We start from the raw sequence: 19,459 nt of genomic DNA, 5'->3' as shown, positions 1-19,459 counted from the left end.
TATTTTATTTCATTAATTTTTATCTTATTGATTCATTATATGCTAGAATTGATTTGTTACTTTTAAACCATCACATCTACCTGTAAACACACACAAATACATATACAAATGCATGGGAGGGCCCAAATGCACTTTGCATTGTGGCCCACATTACACAAACAAGAGGGCCCCATGGTAGAATTTGCACCGGGGCTCAATTTAGCTTTCGATGCCCCTGACTGGGGCACTGAAGAAAGTTTTACCACTAATTTTAGATTATACTTATGTAAGCTGAAACTGTTTCTTTTTTACTTTTGTGTCTTATACAATGGACTTCTCATTATTTAGTCACAGGATGTTTACAGAATAAATTCTAGGCTTTGTCTATTCTCCCCACCCTCCCCACCCTTTTTTTTCCTCAAATTATCCACTAAAAGATGGGATATAAAATCCTAGGGTATGCGGAACTGGAGATTGTTCTTGTGGGAAAGTGCACACAGATAAAGTCTAGTACTGAGTGTAGTCCCCAGAATGTGTTCATTAGTTGGCCTCACTTATCAAGGTTAGCTGAACTCCACATCAAATGGCACCCATTAAGGTTTCCTAGAATATAGAAAGGAGTAAGTAGTTGATTTACTAGATTACCAAAGTCAAAATGTGTATGTGTGATTTGGTTAGAGACAAAGCATATGTTAATATGATACCAAACATAACACATACTGCAATAGCTTCAAAAGATAGCCGTCCTCTTGTAAGGGAATCTCGTCATTGATGACCAGATTCTCTTATGGGCATTACCTCCATATGCTACAGTGATGGAGTCTCTGAGTTTTCAGTATATAACATAGCAAAATCTCCCTGCAAGGAATACCTTTTTGATTAAATTTCTTACAATGAAAATACTTCCAGGTCTTGGAATTTGTTAGTCTTTGTTGAGTGAAATGGTTTTGGATAAAAATTCAGTATAATTTTTTAAAGCTCCCCTGTGAAATGTATTAGTTAGAAAACACATGCACACTATCCATGAAAATCACATGGTTGCTTTTAAGAATAAAAACAGTGTCAAGTGCAGTTCATATTGTTAATTAGAGGGAGGAAGGAATAGAAAAATGCCACCTACATTTTCCAGATAAAGGAAATAGAAGCTGTGAAATATGTGACAAAAAAATTCAGTATCATATCTACATCTACCATGTTCTTGAAGGACCATACTAAAATCCAGTAATTTTTTTCAAACTCTATCCACTTTCCCTGCAGTACACAACAATATAACTAACCAGTACCTTCTCATTAACTCTTTCAGAGGAGAGTTTCCTGAAATGCACATGGGTCCAAGAAGCAAGCACCCGCTCTAGAATGTGCATGGGCATTCTGGGGAAGGGGAACCACCACAGAAACTCACTACAGGAGTGAGTTTCTGTGGTGGTGGTGGTGGTGGTGCTGATGGGTACTGTGGAGTGAGTTCTTTGAGGAAGATTGAAATTTGTAAAAATGAATGCTTTGTATGTAAAACTTTAAATATTAATCATTAATAAAATCTAATGCATTAATAATTAATGCATTCTTATTTTTACCTGACTATCTAATATTAGTCAAATTATATAATATTAAATTAGCTTAGTCTTATCAATATTTGAAAGAACTGTCACAGGACAAGCAAATAAAGCTGAACTTTACTTTTGTTTTTCAATGCAATATATTTATCCTGATTCAGTTTTAGCAACTTATGTCAGAATTCCAGGGAATTTATTCAATTTTGGCTTTTGTATGCAAATGGACAACTGCTGCTAACAGGTTCAGGCTTACTTCAAGTTTTCAAAGCTATTCACTTACTACTACCTATTATTAAGTGTCTACAAATACTTTGAAACACAGGTAAGATATAACAATGTTCATTTATACATTTCATTAGAACAAAACTTTGATACAATGAAATGGCTTACACATCCACAAGACGTTTGCTGCAAGGCTTTTGTTATATATGATTTATTGACAGCAAAATTTGAGGAGTCAGGTCTGTATCCTATACACCAGCGGTTCTCAAACTGTGTGTAGCAACACCCTGGGGAGGTGCCATAATTTACCAGGGGTGTCACGGACGATGTAATAGTTTATGTAAGATTTCCATGGCAAATATTAAAAATGAATTAATGATTTTTTTTTTTACTATTAGATATCTACTACTATTTTATCTGTATTATTAATGTAAATAATTATAGAAAATATTTGGGGTATTTTTGACGAAGAGAACGCATCGTGTTCCCTGAACATATTCTTGGGGTGTTTTTTTTTTTTTTTTTTTAGGAGCATTGGTAACTAAGGCCATATTGCTCCGGGGATATGCAGTGGTCATTCCCTGACCTTTCCGCATCCTCCATATTTGGTGGTCATGGGCTCGAACCCCAGTCTAATCAAGAAGCATGTGCTACGCACTGCTGCTCCTGCCCACCTGGCTACGGATGCACCCCCATATTCTTGGGATCCGGTTACTACGAGCGATTGGTTCAGGTATTTCCGCACGTTGTTTGACCTGAATTACCTGATTTGCACGGGTCTGAATTATTGTATTAACATATTAAAAATAAGAAATTACACAATTATAGGTGTTTTACTTCGAGGGAGGTGCTGGGAAAATTATATAGTTCAAGGGAGGCATGGGCTCAGAAAGTTAGAGAATCACTGCTATACACAAAAGAATACTGTAATTTTTCTATGCAGAAAGACTGTTGATATTATTATTATTACTATATTAGTAGTATTGGTATTACTGCCAGTACTACTACTACTAAAATAATAATAATAATATATCAATAGTCTTTCTGCATAGCAAGCTACAACGTCAGAAGGAGGAGAAATATCCACCTCATTTGTCTATGCCCTCTAATAATATGTGATTCTTCCTTAAATTTATTCAAACTACCCACTTCCACAACACCAGATGGTAGTTTGTTCTAACAATCACTCAATTTCTGGTTGAAAGCATTTTGCGTATCTATTTTGCAGTCATCATATTTCAATTTAAGTTTATGTACATAATGTCTAAGAAAAATTTAGAATACATCATCAATAAGTTTACTCAATCCATTTAAAGCCTTAAATACCTCAATTAGGTCTCCTCGAAAGTGCCTAGTTTCCAAGTGCTGCAATTTGCAGAACCAATGTCTTGTGGTAAAGACCCATTTGCATAAAATGAGGCATCCAAATCTGTATGCAGTATCAAGATGTAGCCTAATCACTGCCTTATAAAATGGGACAATCATCTCTTTGTCCCTTCTAGCAAAGTTCCTGTATATCATTGACAGAATCCCATAAGCTGTTCTGGCAGCCTGTCTGAACTACTCAGAGAACTTCCTGTCAGAGTGCAATTATCCCTGGGTCCCTTTCATTCTCCATCACCTCGAGTGTGGCACCACCTAACTGGTATGTTATTCTGGGATTAATGCTGCTCATATACAGTAACTTGCATTTACCAATGTTAAACCTCAATTGCATTCTCAGCCCATCTGGTAAATTTTTCTAGGTCTTTCTGAAGTATTATGCCTTGATTCCTGTCAATTAACCGCCTGCCAACTTTCATAAACAAACTTAAACAATAAGCTTGATATGCCTTCATCAGCATTGTAAATAAATACCATAAACAATAAGGAGCCCAGCAACCCAGAACCCTGAGGGACTCCACTATTAACACCAATCCAAAAAGAGCAATGCCCATTTATAACCAACCTCTTGTGACACTCAACAATCCCTTCATCCATAGCAGTAGCTTGTCCCTAATGCCACATCACTCTCCAATTTGTACAGCAGTCTTTCATGCTAAACAGTTTGTTTGGTTTTTTTTTTGTTTTTTTTTTAGGAGCATTAGCAACCAAGGCCATATTGCTCCGGAATATGCGGTGGTCATTCCCTGACCTTTCCGCATCCTCCGTATTTGGTGGTGACAGGCTCAAACGCCGGTCTAATCAAGAAGCCTGTGCTACGGAGGTGCCATGCTAAACAGTGTCAAAAGCGTTACTGAAATCTAAATACATGTCAAAATTATATGCATCCAGTTCCTTTGTTACTGCATCATAGTTGCTAATCAGACAAACCCATCAAGGATGGCTACAAAAGCCTTGACAGTTTCACTAAATTACTGTATGCATTTTAGATTTAATAAAATTTTCACCTTCTGTTTCCAAGAAGTGGATCTATATGGTCAATAAGAAGTGGATCTATAAGATCAATTTTTATTTCATCTTTCTTAAGACATACTGGCTGAGTGAGATCTCTATCACTTGTGTCTATTTCAGGGAAAGAATCTTGCTGCATTTAAATAAAACAGAACCTCAAAAATCTAGCACTTTTTGAATTTCTCTCTGTGGGTAGTAGCCATACGGGGTGAGGGGAGAGAGAGAGAGGGATACCGCAGATGTTGGATTTACTCATTATGTTCCATTAATAATTTCCAAACACTAATTTCTTTTTTACATATTTCTTAGCTTAGACTAATAAATAATACAATACTGATGTAATACTAAATACAAAATGAATATTTTATATATTTGTAGTGTATAATATTAATCCTATTGCAAGATATTCATTCAGTAGTAGTTCATTGATAGGTGGAACAGTCTGCCAGTGGTAAAAGTTGATGATATTGTAGAGCAGATATCATCTTTAAGGGCACAAAAAGTGATGTTGTTGTACACATTAGCACTAATAACCTTAAGAGTAAGGGATCTGCAGATTTACTTAACAAGTAAGGATCAATGTTGATAAAAAATTGCAATTTAGGGTTCAATTTGAAGGGATTTGCATTCTGTACAAAACACAATAGTAGGGAATATATGATGAGAGCCTTGTCAATCAATTCGGCCCTGCAGAGATTGCACACGGCTCATGGGGCAGAATTTTTTTGAGTGTGGTTTGTGCTTACTAACAGGAGGGACTGCTTCTACAAGTATGGAATACAATTAAATAGAAAGGGTGCAAGAATATTTGCTGAAGTAATCGAAGCAGTGTTAGGTAGGTCAGAAAACTGCTAGCTTGGGGGGGGGGGGGGAGGATTCACAGACTAAAAGATTAGCAGTAGCCACAGGAAGAGGCAAAAGTGATTCTTGCACTGCTTCTGTTAGAACGAGAAGCAGTGCAAGAATCAGCCTGGAAAGGTGATGAGAGATTTCAAGGACTGCTAGTAGTAATCATGGAACAAGTAAATAGATGGGCTGTGTTAGGGTAACTAAGAATAAGAACTGGTGCACATATACTTGCATGTATATCAATGCTATAAGTATAGTAAATAAATCTGAAGTGCTGGTCAAGACATCAAAGGCAGATATTGTTGGGATATCAGAGACATGGTGTCACACAGATATAAGCAGTGCAGAATTGGAATTTGGGGAGTACAATGCGTACAGAAAGGGAAGAAGGGTTATGCTGTTAGTTGAGAAACACAATCTAAGTGCATCCAGTTGACATTGGTGGACATGCAATGTTGAGTCAGTTTGGTGTGACATAAGCACTGGGAAAGGAAAAATAGAAGTGTGTTATAGGCCTAATGACTCTGATGAGTACAACAATCAATTGTGCAAAGAAATAGTGGGCCAGTAAATCAGAATGTCTTGTAATAGGAGATTTTAACTTTCCAGACGTTGGCTGGAACTTGTGGGTTGGTCACTCACATGCTAGCAAGACTTTGGTGCATTTATTGGATGATTGTTTTCTACAGCAACATGTTCGAGGGGCAACCAGAGGGAGTAATACTCTTGATGTGATTATCAGCAGTGATTATTCATGCATTAAGAATTTGCAGATAAAGAAACCACCAGGCGACAGTGATCAGTGTACTGATGTGTGATTTACTTAAAGATGTAACTACCATCAAGAGTAAAGGGAAGGCTTTTTGCTTTCCTAAAGGTGACTTTACGAAAGTTCATCAGACAGTTTTTAAATTCTATAATGTTCATCTGTATGATGAACTAATGTTCATTAGTCCATCAGACAGTTTTTAAATTCTATAATAGGATCAACTGATGATGTTAACAATGGCAAATTCTAAATGGGAAGCCTTCAAGGAATTAATCTTGTAAGCTACTAGTTTTTTCATACCAGCTAAGAAATACTGCCCAAGGTTTAGGCCAAAATGGATGAACTAATGAGACTGGTAGCAGAGAAGAAAAATGCATGGGATGCATATAAATTATCAGGAGACACAGAAGCCTATGGTAGATATAAACTGGTCTGTAATCAAGTCACAAAGGAGATTAGGCAAGTGACGGCAGATTACGAGAAATCTTTGGCAAAGGATGCAGAGAAAAACAAAAAAGACTTCTTTACTTATGTAAATTCTAGAAGGGAATGAATCAGATTGGTCCACTTGGTATCAATGGTTTGACTGTTGATGATCCTGCTCAGAAAGTTGACAAACTGAATCAGTATTCTGCATCTTCTGTAAGGATGGGGAAGTCATATTTACTAAACTGTAACAGGTAGCTGAATGATTTTGTAATAATGGAGACCAAAGCAGAGGAGAAATTGTTGAAGTTAAACATAATAGCACCCGGTGTGGATGGAATCTATCCAGTTATATTGAAGGAAACAGCGAGGGAAGTATGCAAACCCTTAGCCATAAGTATGAGAGCATCCCTCGATTCAAGAGAGGTCCCCATGGACTGGAGATGTTCAAATGTATCCCCAATTCACAAAGAGGGTTCAAAGAGTGCCACAAATAATTATAGACCTGTTAGTTTAACTTCTGTTCCAGGGAAAATAATGGAGTCACTAGTTAAAGAAGCATTGCAGGATCATCTAGACAAGACTGCAGTAATAGTTCAGACAAGGGGAAGTTGTTGTTTGGTTTTTAGGAGCATTAGCAACTAAGGCCATATTGCTCCAGGGATATGCGGTGGTCATTCCCTGACCTTTCCGCATCCTCCATATTTGGTGGTCACGGGCTTGAACCCCGGTCTAATCAAGAAGCGTGTGCTACACACTGCTGCTCCTACCCACCTGGCTACGGAGGCACCTTAAGTGGAAGTCTTGTCTGACTAATTTGATTGGATACCTATGATGTGGTCAAAAAAGAACTGGATGCAAATATTTTATATATTTGTAGTATATAATATTAATATTATACACTATATATTATACAATATTAATATTATATAATATTATACACTACAAATATATAAAATATATAAAATTTTTATATCATATACTTGGATTTGAGGAAAGCTTTTGATACTGTTGCACATGGAAGACAGCTGTACAACATTAAGGACAAGTTGCTACAATGGATAGAGGGATGGTTGAGTGGGACACAACAGAGTGGTAATCAATGGACACTGCTCTTTGTGGACTTTCGATGTGTTCCTCATCAGTTGGTTATATTCATGGGACTTAGAGCTACTATAAAAGATCCACTTCACATGTATCTTATAACCAACTGATAATGAATGAAAGTCTTATGTTACTCTTGGTTAGGGACATTACATTGTATTTCCTTTTTATGCAGGTTTATAAATGACAACCAGGGAAAAACAGTGCACTTCTTCCCAAGGGCATGATCTTATTCTTACTCATTTAGTTAATTTTTTCACTTTCGTGATAATACGGATTTTAAATGATAATGGTAACTTAAATGATAATATATATTTTAAGAGGTGACTATTGGGAAATAAGCTTTTGCTAAAAAAATTTTAAAATGATTCCAAGAAGTTCCATTAGTGTAAAGGGTTAGTTGTATGGGAATGAGCAGTGGATGAAGAAGTTGATTTTATCCTGTTCTGCACCTGCTTTGATGTTCTGGAAGGAGGATGCATATGAGGCAGAAGCAGAGACTGTAGCAAATGATTCTGCTAGTGCATTAGCAACTTCTTCAGGAGTAGACAGGTCATTCCTTTCCAGTGAAGTATTGGAGAGGGCAGCTTAACGAATTTGCTATTTTAACACCAGTATTCTTTTCCAGATGAGCCATGTGTCAGTGTCTTTGTTGATGATTGAGGCAAAAGCAGTCCACGAATCCCGTTTTGCTTTCTGTCTAATTTGCCATGCTTTAGCTTTAAGCAATTAGGTTACTAATGGTAGGATATTTGCAAAAATTATTCCAAGCAGAGTTTTTCTCCTGTTTGGCATTAAAGCAATCTGTATTCCACCACTGATTTCAGTGTATGCAATGTGTCTTGGATTTTTGAATGAAAGCATTAGCTGCAGTCAGATTCTGATTGGTTAGATAATTAGTTACATCTTCAGTATGTTGTTGTTGTTGAACAAAGTCTGTCTTTTTAAACAACTGGGCAGAACAGCCAACCCAGTTTGCCTTATTAAACTTCCAAATGGATTGTTGATTAGGATTTGGAGTTACCCATTTGTAATGAGCAAATAATTGGAAAGTGGTTGGTTAATACCGACCATGATTGGAAAGATGAATGGTGAACAAATTGACAAGTCAATCCCAAAAATAGATACACTGTAGGTAGATGGATATAGGAGGGAGATCCAGAATTCAGTAAAATAAAATCATTATGTGTAATAAGGTTGTCAAGTTCTGAATTGGAAATGGTAGAGATGGTGGAATATAAATGGAAACAAGGGTAACTGAAATACCCACTGCATTATGAGCTACCACAACTTCTAGGGTGGTTCATAATTGGATGAACCTGGATGGTGTGTTAGAATTAAAAAAAATAGCTACTCCTCCACAGGCAGGAGACACTGAGCTCCTATCTGTTCGTACATGATATAATTTGATAATTTTGGTGAAACTTGCAGTGACAAGTATCTTTCCTATGGAACTGAACTAAGTGAGTAAATTCCTTAAGTCATCTGAATAACTACTTAGTCCTCTACAGCTCCATTGTATTATGTTGTGCGTTATTTAGGTTTAGCTGAGGATGCTTCATCTGACTAAGTTTTGTATGCATAGAATTTTTTCCAGTTTTTGTTTGGGAAGATGGGGCACCCAGTATCCATAGCATCATCCACATGAAGTTCTAGTATGGGTCCCTCGTAATCTAAGTGTACATCCATTTCCATACTGTTGGTGGGTAATTCAAATGTTGAAATGCTAATTGGAGTGTTGGTCGCTTCGCTTGTTTTAGTTTGAGGTGTCTTTTCCAGAGGATGATAGCACAGCTTTAACCCAGTTGGCTAGAGGGGTGCTGGGGTGCATTTGATATGTCTGTTTGAGCTGTTGTTGAATGATAGTCTCAAGTTTGAGATGCACAAGAACAATTAGGCTGTGTGCCTGAGGCATGATGCAGCCTAGTCATTCTTATATGACCTTATGTTCTATTTTGTATTTTTGGATTTTCTTTCTGGTTTTTCACATTTCACATGATTTAAAAAAGGCTTCCTTTGCAGTTGGAGCAAACAGTTGTGGATGAACAATCTGCTTGTGTATGCTCATTCAAAAAACAAATAGGACAAATGGCATCACCTCTACATGCCTGCTGGGAATGACCATATTTCTTTCATTTAAAATAACGAATGGGATACAGAATGTAAGGCCGAATTCAGCAGTTTAAATAGCCAGCTTTTACTGAAGAAGGGTAGTAAATCTGGGGTGCTGAAAGTTAAAATGATGGATCGAGTTGGAATGAGATTTCCATCTCTTTTAGTCATTATTCTTTTGGCACTGATTGATTTTTTGATTGCTAAGTTCCTGAACTAATTCTTCAGATACTGTAAGTAGGTTCCACTCTGTGACACCTTTCGACAAATTTAAGGTAGTGTGGGGAGTAACAGATAATGGCTGCCCACCAAACGTTGTTTTGAGCAGCAACTCAAAATGTTTTGAGGTGGCTGTTTCAATCAGGTCTCTGGATTGTAGTCATTTCACCATTTTTGGTGATCTAGTAATGAATTCCAAATATCTTTGGATAAGAAATGCTGATAACTTGAATGCAAGCTGGGTGGATAGAGAATGTATCACCAGAAAGTTTAGCATGTCACTGCACTGTACTTCCCTTCAAAACCTCTTAGGTTGGTTAGAGTCATTTTCATCTGACATTTCTGGTCTTGAGCTTGAAGGTTCTAAAGGTGGAAAGTTATATAAATTCAGGGTTGCTCCTTTTAGCCCTGGGAAAGGAACTTTTCTTCTTTCAGGTTACACACCCAGCCATGTGGAGGCAGGAGAGTGCCAACCAGTGACCAAGTGATTGAGAGAAAAGGAGAGCAGTACGCTGCTAGTGGAGGTAGCAATAACATTGCTAGTGGTCAGCAGTAACATTGCAAGCAGGAGAGTTTATGAAATAAGTTAGTAAGTACTCGCCCTAGAGAAACACTAGGAAATTGCACTAGAAATCGCTTAGCACCCTGAGCCCAGTGTGTGTGTGCGCGCGCACTTAAGGATAGTGCTAGGTGCGACTGAGGTTGATATTTCTGTTTCTAGAGAAGGGTAGGATAGATTGTGGAGAGGAGAAATCTTCTAATAATGTATGGTTGTGAATATATAGTAATTGCTGCTTTGAGATCCACCTTTGATATCCTAAGCCAGGCAAATTTATCAATGTGACCATCAAAGTATCAAGTACTTCTTTACTCTTTCTTTGGGCCCCGGTAGCCATGTTAGCAAGAGTGCAAGGCTATACTGAGTGGAGTGTGCAGGGTTCGAGACCAGCTGTCGGTAGTCGTGGATTTCCTCCTCGGCATCTTGAGTTAGTCTCAAGGCCGGGTGCTATTAGCAAGCCAAATCCAAGGATCCTGAGTAGAAATGCATTCAAAATAAATAAACTCTTTCTTCGCTTACACATCTTTTTCCCTTGAACAGCTGTTACTATTTCTTCTTCTGTTACCATATGATATCCCACATCATCTAACTTCATTCTTACATCTTCCAAACTGATATCCTTTAGGCCACTGTTGTGCAACATACTGACACCATTCATCAATGATTTCATAAAAACCAGTTAGAACATCATCCTCACTGAACAACTTTTCCACATGCTTATTATTGTACTCTGATTTGATCTTACTATTGTTCATTCTAACATTCAATCCAGTTGCAAATTTTGAATATTGACAATTGTCTTTTCTTATGTCATGCCAGAATTCTCAAAATCTGAACACTTTTCAACTTTTCTTCAACTGTTTCCTTCAATATAAACATGTACAGCTGAGTATGACTACCTGAGCCACAGACTGTACACAAGGGCTATGTTATTGGGAAGTTAAGAAAAGGACTTGATATTATCATCACTGCTTGATAAAATTTCAGTGGATGTATAGGTGCATTATCCAACAGTAAGAATGACGATGTTATTCTTGGATGATAACATTATTCATATTGATACGTAATTGTACTCATTTGCATTTAATTTTTCCTTGAATGGTTTTACTTCATTTGCAAGATGATTGTGAAACCATTCTGAAAAAAAGTTCTGAATTGCATGATTAAACTCTCATTTTGAAAAAAATCCTCATTGTGCATAAATACACACACAAAAAAAAAGATAGTGAATTATAGAAGATTCAGATTAGCGAGGTTTCACCATTGTGAAAGAAATGCATTTTTTCTTAAATATTGGTAACTGGTCAAACATGAGTTATCCAACATTTAAGTTAATTAGTAATAATTTCTTCCAAGTAATTAGCAATTTCTTCCAGAAGTATGAAATGGCAAAACATCAGCATGCTATATTAAATCATAATATTAAGGAATTTATCATCGTAACGATAACAGAAAATTAATGTTTGTTAAACTTACTCTTGCAATTAAGGCATATGTGATCCATTACTTCACATTTCAGCTTATAGGTATCCATTTTTAATATCAAAAGGAAAATATGCTCTCTCAAGCATCGTAGTTAGGATTATAAATAGCTATAACAGGACAATGATGACAGCAGAACAACTAAAATTTTAATGAAATGGAAACCTACCAGTAGGAGGGAGAGAGGAAGACTGCAGAAAAGATGGATGGATGGTGCAGAAGAGGACTTAAAGATCACGAGAATAAGAAGTTGGAGAAGTTTAGCTTCTGGGAGGGCTTACTGGTGGAACATCGTTGAAAAGACTAAGACCCACCCTGGGTTATAATGCCAGGAGAAGATAACAGGACAACATAACTGAGTGAGAGTAAACGTGATTATCATGGTACAATAGAATTCTGAGAGAGAGAGGACCTCAGCCATTGCACTTAAATGTACTGGTAAAATCAAAGTTTGCCAATTGGTATGTGTGTGAGAAGATTACAGTTAAGTAAATATTGCAGAAATTAGATTTTGGGCTACCGATTAATGAAAATTAGTGAAGTTAAAACCTTTATAGTTTAAATACTCAACACGCAGCAAAAGTTAAATACAAATTTAAATAAAAGAGATTACACACACAATACACATTATTCGTTGCCAGTGAAAAAGAAAATTGAGGACAGAAAGTAAGCAAACCTCATTCTTCCAATGTCTTGACAATCTGCAGAAAAATTTCTCAATTGAAAGAAAAGTTTACTGCTTCAAAAAGACTTCCTGGAAGATGGTTTTTCTTCCCAATGACATTTGAACCAGAAGAACCAGTGCAAGATAAGAGCTTGTCTTCTTTCTGGAAATATACTGAATGTATCATTTCATATCAATTGGCTACACAAGATATCCAAAACGCATATAATTTGTGTTATAAATTTAGTCTTTTGCAATTCCAGTTGTTCTTTGGTACAGTATAAAGAATTTAAAAGAAAGGAATTATAATTTGAAGTTAAATTTTATTGTATTGTTTGCTTCAGAAAGTAATAAATCATTGTTGTTGTTTAATCAAATGACTGTTTGTAATTCTGTCTTCACACATGTAGAAGACAGAATTCAAAAAGAATCTGAATAGGAGAGAAAAACCAATGAGTCTAATATAATGTGTTTGCCAGATACTGGATTTCAGTTCAGATTTGGCCAAACCTGCAACTGATGGACAGATATATCTGTATGACTATTTTGTGTGTATTGCCTATATACTTCGAGTTGGACACTAATTACTAAAATAAGTCCACAAATTTATGGATATCTGTTTTGTTCCTTCCTGATACATAGCTTTATTTTTAATTTTATGTCCCCCCCCCCCCAGATTTCAACCGTTAATATTCCTTTGAATAAGCTAGGTGAGGTCCCATGCAACTTGGACATTTTTGTAATTCGGCAGGACAATCTACATGAACAGGATCTCAGCAACCTCCCTATTACCTGTTTAAGAACAACCAAATTTCTGAGACTTGAAACAGGGATTCGAGATATACGTTTTAACTCATTTTAAGCTTGCCTTCAAAGTTTAAGAGTAAATTCAGCATGCTGGAGGTAAAAATTATGAAATCTGTGGGAACTAATTAAGTACAAATTTCAACTTTTAACCACTATTCTTGGCTAGATAATATCTGTTCATGCAGTTCATGGGATATTTTTTTGGGGATTGGGGAAGATGCAAAAATTTGAAATCTATTTATAAAATTAGAATTTTTAGTTGTTCTGACTGTTGAACTTGTTGTTTTATGACATCATCAGACGAACAAACAAACCATTCTGAGGAGGGACAGAAACATTCAAGGCATGTTTGAAAATAGTGAACATTTATTTAAGGATTATTCCTTATAAACTAAATTTTTGTGATTTGAACAACCCTTTCAATTTACTTGAAAACACAGTCAGGTTTGCCTGATGAAGTTTTAAGGCAAATTGGAATAAATTTTTTGGGCTGACAATGGTCCAGTAGTTGGTATGTACATCAACAACTGTGGTGCTCAAAATCTGACTGCCCTTGATTCAATATGTATGCAGTCATGAATATGTAAACTTCTGGCCTTGGTCACCTTGAGAACAAACAAAAATTAATTATTTATTAAAAAAAGTAAAATTTAGAAATCAGGATGTACACTGATGTTATTACCCTTTTCTGTTGATTCACAGAAGAAAGTTTTGTTACCCTGTTTTTAATAAGTTTAAAACTTAAAAACTCTTAACTGAAGAAAGCAGAACATAATCACTGGGAAATTGCTTGATCATTACTTGGCACTCTGAATGCTACAAGCAGATAAACTAAACACTGTTTATGTATAATTGGTAAAAAAGTGTTTTAATATTACTTTTGGCTTACAGAAATGCATCAGTGAGGTGTAAGTGAACCCAGCTAGTCTTGGGAGAAGCGATTCCCCCAAAGAATATAGGAACATAAACCCTATTTTCTCCCCAAGTTTAAATTCTGGTTAATTTTGTTTTAGGACCAAACTTATAAGCAAGGGAGCACTGTGTATATTATAAATTATTCAATAATTCACGTTTAAATTTGAAAATATTTTAACAAACCTGAGACATGAATTCATATATAATTTTGCCTCCTTGCCTACCTGTTCACGTTGCTTCTTTTTTTCATCCATTGGTTGTGATGATGAATCTTCACCCTCTTCCAATCTATGTGCAGAGAAAAGGAAATAATGATAAAATTATTAAAATTTTATCCTTGGGTACAATCAATGTACCCAAGGATTAATATAAGTAATTTTGAATTTCAAGGTAAACAATATAACAATAATGTTGGAATAGAGATAATATCTTGATATACTGTCTATATTCCAAAATATACTACATTTTAGCGAAATGTATTTTATATACAGTGGAAAACTGCTTTTAACCTTCTGATGCACATATATATATATATATATATATATATATATATACAGGAAACCCTCAGTTTACAATGGGCTCCGTTCCTGAAAGAATTGTCACAAAAAAAAAAAAAATCGAAGCATAATGAACCTAATTAATTATACAGGGTGTTTCTAAATTATTGTCTGGATTTCTGTGGCCTATAATTTTCAAACCGGAAACAAAATAAAACTGCTTACAGAATATGAAAGTGTAACTCAAAAAGTTTTATTTGGCAACACTATACTCGCCGCATTGATGTCTGGAAGATATTGATGGCATTACTTCAAAATGGCGACTGTTCAAGAGAAGGCAATGTGCGTTTGGTTTTTCAAAACAAAGTCCGTTTCACAATGCAACATCGTTGCATTGTGAAAACGGACTTTGCAACATCCGTTTCACAATGCAACATCGAGAAAAAATGCATGGGATACATATAAATTAACATGTGACACAGAAGCCTATGATAGATATAAGCTGATCTGTAACCAAATTACAAAGGAGGAAACCTTTGGCAAAGGATGCAAAGGAAAACAGCAAAGAGTTCTTTACTTACGTAAACTCTAGAAGGAAGAGGATGAGTCAGATTAGTCCACTTGATATCGATGGTTCAACTGTTGATGATCCTGCTCAGGTAGCTAACAAACTAAATGAATATTTTGCACCGACATTCATTCATACATGAGGAGTTATTCAGCGAGGGGAATGCCACAGGTGTATTCAACTCTGGCAGTAAGCTAGATAATCTTGTAATAACTGAGAATAAAGTTGAGGAGAAATTGTTGAAGATAAACACAAGAAAGGCACCTGGGATGGATGAGATCTATTCAGTTATATTAAAGGAGGCAGCAAAAGAAGTAAGCAAACCCTTAGCCATATTTATGAGAGCTTCCTTGGACTCAGGGGAGGTACCCATAGACTGGAGATGTGCAAATGTGACCCCGTTTCACAGAGGATCAAAGGTTGACACAAGTAATTATAGACCTGTGAGTTTAACTTCTGTTCCAGGAAAATTAATGGAGGCACTGGTTAAAGAAGCACTGCAGGATCATCTAGACAAGACTTCAGTTATAGCTCGGACACAGCATGGTTTTGTTAAGGGAAAGTCTTGCCTGACCAATTTGATTGGATACTAAGATGCAGTCACAAAAGAACTGGATACCGGGAATTTTTTCAAAAATTCCCTGCATCCCATTTTGAAAAACTTTGATATTATATATTTGGATCTTAGAAAGGCATTTGATACTGTTGCACATGGAAGACTGCTGCACAAATTTGAGCAGCGTGGCATTGGAGGCAAATTGCTGATATGGATAAAGGGGGTGGTTGAGTTGGAGAAGCCAGAGAGTGTTAATCAATGGACACTGCTCATCGTGGATTAATTTTATTAGTGGAGTCCCTCAGGGTTCAGTGTTGGGTCCATTATTGTTTTCTGTATTTATAAATGATATTGATGATTGTATATCAAGCTTAATGTCCAAGTTTGCAGACGATACAATGGTTGGCAGGGTTGTTAAGGACACTACTAATGATATGCTATTGCAACTGGATCTGGAAAGGTTGAGCAGATGCGGTGAGAGGTGGCAAATGAAGTTTAACATTGACAAATGTAAAGTACTATATATGGGAAACAGCAACCCCAGAGCAACATATCAACTCTCCGGTACTACACTGACAGTGGTAGAGAATGAAAAGGACCTGGGGATGGTTGTGCAGGCAGATATGAAGTTCTCTGAGCAGTGCAGATGGGCTGCAAGAGTAGCTCATGGTGTCTTGTCAATGATATACAGGAATTTTTCTAGCAGGGATAGGGAGGTGATTATTTCCTTGTATAAGGCAATGGTCAGGCCACACCTTGAGTACTGTATACAGGTCTTGAGGCCTCATTTCAAGAAGGATGTAGAGCTGCTGGAATGAGTACAGAGAAGGGCAACAAGATTAGTGAATGGAACAAAGGGTTGCTCTTACGAAGAAAGGCTTAAGTTTTGCAAATTACAGTGTCTGGAAACTAGGCACCAGCGAGGTGATCTGATAAAGTTGTATAAAGCCTTGAATGGTTTGAGCATGCTCAATGTCAATGGGATTCTTCCTCTTGCTCAGAATAATCACCTGAGAGGGCATAAATTCAGATTGAGGAAAGAAGACAGATGTGCAGAAACTTGCCTTTTAGCCAGCATGTAGTTGGTTGGTGGAACAGACTTCCATCCCTTGTTGTGGAAGTTGATTGCCTAAATAAATTTAAGGCTCAACTGGACAGGTATTTCGAACGAACGGAGGGGTGAAATGGAAGTGGTTTTTTTTTGGCTGATGCTGCATAAGCTTGCTTTCTTGCATCATATGCCTCTACTAATGCTAATAAGAAAGGCACCCCACCCAAGTGCCTTTCTTATGTTTAACTCCTAAGGTTAGCACCACAGCTTCTAAGGCCAGCTGTGGAGCTAACCTTAGAAGCGTCTATAAATAGCTGCAATTCTTTGGGAATATGCCTCGTTCACTACAAACAGCGAGTTCACCTTCTGTTTGATAGAATTATCACAGTTTTTATTTCAAGTACAAAATAGTGTCACTTTCACAGAATGATCTAGAAGATTCTACTCTTGTAACCTCGAGGCCACATGCTCTGTCTTATCCTTTGTCAGTTCAAGAATGCTGATGAGGTCATTGAGCTCACTTTCTTTGATGTTATACAGTTCAGAAGGATAAAGGTTTGGACAAAATGGTGGGTCCCTTGAAGTAGAAGACAGCTGCTGTACTTCTTTGTGTATATCAAGTTAATGTTCATCAGTGTTTTCCTCTTCATCAGAGTGTACAGAAAAACAGTCGGGTGGTTCAGGAATAGATAGTACTTAACCATACTACCTATTTGTTGGCTCCATCTATATCATGAGCACTGTGAAAGGCATAAAACGTCCCTTTCGATTCACACATGCATTGAGTTTTGATGAACAGGTGATGCAGCATATGTGCGGAGCCCAGTTCTTGTCCTGTTTGCCTACTCAGCAGTATAAAATTAGTCGAGACTGCGTATTTTTGTCTTTGTTACATTTTACACGTTGACCAGTGTAATCATACTTGTGTCTCTGACCAATCATTCAGGTGGTAGATGACTTTCATCAACCGGTGAAATACCACCACTTTGCTTATTGGAGGTTGTTGTTGTTGTTGTTATTTGGTTTTTAGGAGCATTAGCAACTAAGGCCATATTGCTCCGGGATATGCGGTGGTCATTCCCTGAATGACCTTTCCGCATCCTCCGTATTTGGTGGTGACGGGCTCGAACCCCGGTCTAATCAAGAAGCGTGTGCTACGCACTGCTGCTCCTTCCCACCTGGCTACGGAGGCGCCTGCTTATTGGAGGCTTGAAGTGGTGAAACCCATGTTTAGTCTCTAGAGCAAAGTTTCCGGCATCCCCCCTCCCCTCTCCCCATACTTCTCCTTCAACCCATGCACAGTACTATAGGTTTTGATACCTTTCGTGTTTGGGGTTCTCATAAAAAAAAAAAAAAAAAAAAAAAAAATCTTGTTGCCCTTCTCTATACTTACCTGTGAAAGACATCCATCAGATCCTAATCCACCATAAAATGATGGCTTCCAGACATGTTATGCAGTACTCAAGTTGCAGCCTAACCACTGCTTTATACAACAGGAAAATCACCTTCTCTGGCTGGCAAATTCTGTATATCGGTGAAAGAAACCGCATTAGCTGCCCCAGCAGCATGTCTTCATTGCTCAGAAAACTCCATGTCAGACTATACAATTACCCTTAGATATCTTTTGTTCTCCAACACTGAGTCTGATACCACCCACATGTTATGTCATTCTGAGATTAGTTCTATCCAAATAATCTGCAATATCTTGCATTTATTAATTTTCAACCTCAACTGCAACTTCACAGTCCATCTGTGAAATTTCTCTGTCTTGTTGCAGCAACATGCCCTGATTCCTATTGCTAACCCCCCCCCCCCCCCCGCCAACCTTTTTATCATAAGAAAACTTCATATCATTTTTTAAATTACAAGTTGATTTTTTTGAAATAATTTCACTCTAATATTGGACAGTATTTAATTAAAAGTACAGAGAAAAGTTGAGAAAAAGTCAGAGTTAGGATTGAAACTGAAAGTGTCTACAACCCTGCCCAGACATGATAAGAGGGAGTGTACATGTTGAGAGCATTTTCAATCAATTCGGCCGGGTACAGATTATGCAAGGCTCATGAGGTAGGATTTTTCTTAGTGGCCCGTGCTTCTGAACAGTAGAGGCTGTTTCTGCAGGGATGAGATAAATTTAAATAGAAGGGATACAAGAATATTTGCTGAAGCTATTAAGGCAGTGTTAGGTGGGTCAGAAAATTGCTGGCATGGAAGGATACAGACTAATATATTAACAGCTGCAAACGGAGGTAAAAGTGACTCTTGAACTGCTTCTATAAGAACAAGCAGCCTGAAAAGCAGAGTCAGAGGGCGAAGGTAAAGAAAGTCTGCACGAGAAGCATGCAAAAGTTCGACGAAATTTACCGTAAAAGTACTTTGCTGTAACGGCATTTGTATTGTTGCTCGCTCGGTAAACAGACGGTGGGTGTTATCAGTCAGGAGTAGAAATTGAATCCAACAGGAGATTGAAACCTTCCCAAAGTGGAAGGGGTAACCTGACGTTTTTTCTTTAGAATCACTGGTGGACTAGTGGATAAATTGTTTATTAAGGAAAAAAAAAAAAGGCAAAGGAAGCCCACATAAGAAGCATGGCAAGCTTCGAAAAAGTTCACCGGTGAAACTACATTACAAACATTTTTTACGATGCCAGAATTTTCAATATGACTCTGTTCATGATTCAATTAGTTAATTCAATTAGTGATCTAAAGAAAAGAGGTCGGGTTACCCACCCCC

The 19,459-nt window shown here is 37.1% G+C and overlaps 1 protein-coding gene across 3 annotated transcripts in view; it reads right to left on the bottom strand.

Moving 5' to 3' along the window:
• Acn (apoptotic chromatin condensation inducer acinus) overlaps positions 1-19,459 on the bottom strand; it is a 295,740-nt gene that overhangs the window by 213,750 nt on the left and 62,531 nt on the right. For all 3 annotated transcript variants that reach the window (XR_016547575.1, XM_090383866.1, XM_090383867.1), the window contains exon 3: positions 14,279-14,342. Coding sequence is in view for 2 of the 3 variants with exons in the window: in XM_090383866.1 (XP_090239992.1) it covers positions 14,279-14,342 (64 nt within the window). In the remaining variant the exon portion in view is untranslated. The remainder of the gene's footprint in view (positions 1-14,278; positions 14,343-19,459) is intronic.

Source organism: Mastigoproctus giganteus, chromosome 10, assembly GCF_048544385.1.
Source record: "Mastigoproctus giganteus isolate SK-2022 chromosome 10, ASM4854438v1, whole genome shotgun sequence".
In the NCBI taxonomy this organism is placed as follows: Eukaryota; Metazoa; Arthropoda; class Arachnida; order Uropygi; family Thelyphonidae; genus Mastigoproctus; species Mastigoproctus giganteus.
This window is presented reverse-complemented; position numbering and strand designations above follow the sequence as displayed.